Below are 4,865 nucleotides of genomic sequence, written 5' to 3' on the forward strand. Positions count from 1 at the left end.
ATCGTGCCCAGCACCAAGAACCCGTACGTGGCCAGACCGGGGCGGGGCGGCCGGGCACTGCCGGGGAGGGACAGTTCCTAGTGCTGAGTCTGGCCGGGACTGGGTAGACTCCGGAGCCCCGACCCCTCTGCGCAGAGTGAGCGCTCCTCAGAGATGCGGCCAGTCTGGCAGCGCCCACCCTCCCGTCTGATAGGAGACCTGAGATGCAGGTGGGAGTTCTGGAGCTGTGAGTCACCTGGGACCCCAAGTGAGGCCCCCGTCTCGCTCATGTCTGTATGTGTGTGTGTTCAGTCGCTCAGTCGTGTCCGACTCTTTGCGACCCCGTGAGCTGCAGTGCACCGGGCTTTTCTGTCCTTCACCATCTCCTGGAGTTTGCTCAAATTCATCCATGGAGTCGGTGATGCTAGCTAACCATCTCATCCTCTGTCATCCCCTTCTCCCCTTGCTCTGAATCTTTCCCAATTTAAGGGTCTTTTCCACTGAGTCGGCTCTTCGCATCAGGTGGCCAAAGTATTGGAGCTTCAGCTTCAGCATCAGCCCTTCCAGTGAATATTCAGGGTTGATTTCCTTTAGAAGTGACTGGTTTGATTTTGCTGTAGAAGGGACTCTCAAAGGTCTTCTTGAGCATCACAATTCAAAAGCATCAGTTCCTCCACACTCAGCTTTCTTTATGGTCCAAGTCTCACATTCATACATGACTGCTGGGTGGTAGTGCATTACAGTGGTACCATCTGCATATCTGAAGTTGATATTTCGTTTTCTTTTTGGAAACACGAGGTTTGCCACCCGGGCCTGTGTGCTTCGTAGAGGGTTGGCACACTTGTGGTTTGTCATCTGAGGTTCTGAAAGTGTTCATTTTCCTTCTTTCGTTTAAAGGAGAGCTTTGATTTAGCCGAGAGGGCACGGTTGACAGTAGTAGTCAAGATGAAGGGGGTGGCAGACAGTCCCACTGTCCAGCGCTTTGTGAAGCAGTGGTCCACATGCCTCTCCTGCTGGAGCAGTTTGGGGAGGCTGGCCAGGCTGTCTACACCTGTTTGCTGGGTGGACGGTGAGGCTGTCTGGAGGAGTGGCAGGCTGCAGTTGCTTGGAAGCTTGGAAGAATCCTGATGCCTAAGCCACACGGCAGACCTCCCCCATCATACTCTCTGGTGGTGATTCTAAGACGTGGTCATGGTAGAGAGCTGTGGGTCTAGACCCTGGCTTGTGAACTGTCCCTTAGGCACCAGCTGTTCTGCAAACTCACCCTGAGACACATCAACAAGTCCCCGGAGCACGTGCTGAGGCACACCCAGGGCCAGCGGTACCAGAGGGCGCTGCGGAAGTGTAAGTAGCCTCGGGGGACGTGGGTGTCTGGGTGCTTGTGTGCTCTCCCCAGGCCAGCAGCCCTAGAAGGCAGAAACGGCAGCCCGGTCAGCCTTTGGTGGCCCTTGGTGGGTGCACCAGGCCCAGTCCCAGCACGGTGAGGAGAGGGCGATGGTAGAGGCAGCGCAGGGCGGGCAGCGGACTCCAGAGCGGCGCAGGTGAGGTCAAGTGCTCTGAAGAAGGTGGTGCTGAGCCCAGTGGGCCTGCCTGACACAGGCGGCTCTCTGAGGGTTTCTCTTCAGACAGGACTTGAGGGGCTGTGGGGAGAGTGCTCGGCTTGGCTGGGGGGGGTGGTTCTGTAGGACACTGTGCCACCAGGCAAGGTGGGCTTAGAAAGGCAGGAGGGGACAAGACCACGGAGGGTCTTGGCAGCTTTGGATGGGAGTGCGCTGGAGGCTTAGAGCCGGGACTTTATGGAGCGCACCATCCAGGGAGGGGTCCTAGCTGCTGTGCTCGAGGGGACTTCAGTCTCCGGCTGGCAGGCTGGCGTGGCTTCCTGTGCCTGCTTGGCACTCTCCCAGGCACAGCTTCCTGGAAACTGGCTGGAGCCGATGGAATGGGCGCTCCAGGCCTGTTCGGTCTCCACTGTCCTGTCCCTGGCCTGCACCCCCACGTACCTGGCTGCTCTCCCAGGAGGAGCCGAGCTGAAGGCTCTCCTGACGTCTCCCTGGGGAGGAGGGTGGCAGGGCCTGGCTGAGCCCAGCTGTGTGCCGGAGGACGGTGGGGAGGCGCGAGGGAGCCAGGCAGCTTACCGGTCTGTCTCGCAGATGAGGAGTGTCAGGAGCGGGGCGTGGAGTTCGTGCCGGCCTGCCTCCTGCACAAGAGGAGGAGGAGGGAAGACCAGCAGGACGGTGACGGGCCGCCACGTCCTAGAGAAGCCTTTTGGGAGCCCCCGTCCAGTGATGACGGCGCCGCCCCGAGCGACAGTGACGACAGCATGACAGACCTGTACCCGCGTAAGCGCCGCCCACCCGTCCTCGGGATTCGGTCACAGCTGCCACCGCGGGTTCCATCCGCAAGCAGTTCCCTCCCGCTGCGTGTCCGCCTCTGGTCCTACGCCTGGCTGACCCCTGGGCACAGGTGGTGCACTTGACCTCAGACAGCCCCAACCTCTACCCCTGCAGCAGAGCTGTTCGCCAAGAAGGACCCAGAAGCGACTGGGCCTGGGGCCAGCACTGACGACTTTCTGACCGAGGACGAGGATGAGAAGCCGAGGTGCCCCCGAGAGCCGGGCCCTGAAGACAGCAGGGCCCTGGAAGCGGGCCGGGAGCGCGTCCTCAAGCGCAGGAAGGTAGTTCTGGCCCTCGGGCTGCGGGCGCGGCAGCAGCTTCCTATAGCCGTGGGTTTCAGCTTCTTTAGAAAAAAATCAGATACCTTTTTTTTAAAAGCTGAAATTTCAAGCCAGCAGTATACAAGACGCGCTGGCGGGGCTACCCGGTCGGGGCGGGGCTGCTTCCTGGTTTGCGCCTGCGCAGAAGGGGCTGCAGGGAGCGGGCTCAGGGCCCGCGGTCTAAGGCAGGGCGGCCAGAGCGCTGCGCAGGAACCTCGAGGAAGGGACTCGATCACAGCCCCCGGAACCTGTGAGACTGGGGCAGGAAAGAAGTTCCGTCAGTGACGTAGCACTGGGCTGGTAGAGGGCGGGGCAGGGCTGTGCGGTTGGGGTCCGAGTGCTGCCTTTTAACTGTCCGGCCAAGTCGTCACGGAAGCCGCAGGCAGAAAGCTGCCAAGGGGTTCCCACCAAAGCCCCTTCCTCCCTGCAGGCTGGGGTTGGGAGGCAGGCTCACAGCACCCCGGTATTGCGTCCGAATGCTCCCGCTGACGGGAATTCTCCGTTTGTGCCACAGAAGCGGTCCAGCTCCTTGAAAAAGAAGTTCAAAAATCACCACCGCAAACCTAAGAGCTTCAGCTCTTTTAAACAGTCAGGTTGATGAAAGGTCGCTGGGGTAAAACACATCTTGAGAGAATTCTGAAAGTCTTCGGAAGCTGCCCGCCAGGGTCCCCGCTGATCCAGTTCCCAAGACCTGCTCCACGCACTCCTCGTTTGCTGCCCCTGCCTGCACGGCTAGGGTCTGACCCCACACCCAGGGAGCAGCAGGGACCCCGAAGGAAGACCTCCGTCTGGACGTGGTCTCCGGCGAAGAGCCCTGGCCAGGCCCCACCTGGCTGGAGGACACCAGAGGACCACACTGCATACAACAAATGCCATTATTTATTTTGACGTGTCTCCAAAAATCAAAATGTTTTCAAACACAACTAAGATATAAAATACAGCATGAGATTTATACCTATTTCCCACAGAGAGCAAAAAAAAGTTTTGTTTTTTTTTTTCAGAAATTCTTTTTGCTAAAACCAATTTAATAGGTCCTTTTCTTCTTACATAAGCATCTACCCCTGCCCCGAGCACTAGCCCACTCAGGGACAGGGGAGGTGGACTGGGGACCACCAGGGGTCAGTCTCGGTTTGTACAAACCAGAAACTGTACCCTGCCAAAAACAGCCACAGAGCAGCTGCGGCCTAGCCAAGTGGGCTGTTCCCTGGGGCTGGGAGGCTGGGGTAACTGGGTGGGGGTGCGCTGAGAGAGACCTCCCTGCCTAGACTGAGACAGAGTCAGAACCCCCTTCACGTGGGAGCACCCCAGGGACGGAAGTAGAAAGCCCTCCATCCTTGTAAATACTTGGGGAGTAGGGAAGTGGGCTCCTGGGGGTGGGCTATAAGGAACCTCTGTAGTGGGGGCCTAGGGGTGGGTGGGGGCACATGGGTGGTGCTGGAAAGGTGGCAATGGCTCCCCTCAGGTTAGCTGGGTCCAGACTGTAGGGAAGGTTCTAGCAGCTCCAGTGAGTAAGAGCCAGCCTCCCCCTGCCCTGTGAAGCTGGCCAGGGGCTTGAGTGGGTCGGGGTGGGGGTTGCTCCCCTCACCCTGGCTCAACACGAAGGTCCATGTGGATCTGGGTTCAGGATGGGCCCCAGAAGCCCCAGGAAAGGCCCTTGGGTCAGGCTCGCACCCCTAGCAGATGAATCCAGAGAAGATGGGGCCCGCTCCAAGGCAAGTCTTGTGAGACCTCGGAAGGCCTGGCCCCAGGAGGACCCGGGGCGGCATAGGGGTTGCCGTCACCTCATGGCCTCTGCTACCAGGTGGACAAGTGAAGAACAGCGAGAAGAGCTCACGGCCCCACCCCCAAGAAGAGAAACACAGTATAAGGCAATGTTAGAAAACTTTAAATACAGGATCAAGATCCAATCGGTAAGGCATCACAGATCGTAAAAAGTAACTGGGGCTGCATTCAGCATAGCAAATAGACAATCTGAGCAAGCAGCAGCCTCGTGAGGGCAGGGAGCGAGCGGGCCAGGGGCGCTGGGCAGTGGGCGCCGGCTGCGGCTCTGGGACAGGTCGGCCTGAGGTAGTCTTTTTTTTGGCCTCGAGGCATGTGGGCTCTTAACTTCCTACCAGGGATCGAGCCCGCACCCCCCATCGTTAGATGGCGGAGTCTTAACTACTGGACCACC

The 4,865-nt window shown here is 58.9% G+C and overlaps 1 protein-coding gene across 1 annotated transcript in view; it reads left to right on the plus strand.

Moving 5' to 3' along the window:
* Positions 1-47: 47 nt before the first annotated feature.
* Positions 48-4,865, plus strand: part of SURF2 (surfeit 2) — a 5,410-nt gene continuing 592 nt past the window's right edge. The window contains exons 1-5 of the mRNA XM_010850143.1: positions 48-209; positions 1,220-1,323; positions 2,130-2,318; positions 2,487-2,653; positions 3,207-4,748. Of these exons, the coding sequence (XP_010848445.1) occupies positions 154-209; positions 1,220-1,323; positions 2,130-2,318; positions 2,487-2,653; positions 3,207-3,290 (600 nt within the window). The 5' untranslated portion in view covers positions 48-153 and the 3' untranslated portion in view covers positions 3,291-4,748. The remainder of the gene's footprint in view (positions 210-1,219; positions 1,324-2,129; positions 2,319-2,486; positions 2,654-3,206; positions 4,749-4,865) is intronic.

This window comes from Bison bison, unplaced genomic scaffold (assembly GCF_000754665.1).
Source record: "Bison bison bison isolate TAMUID 2011002044 unplaced genomic scaffold, Bison_UMD1.0 scf7180017851153, whole genome shotgun sequence".
Classification (NCBI taxonomy): Eukaryota; Metazoa; Chordata; class Mammalia; order Artiodactyla; family Bovidae; genus Bison; species Bison bison.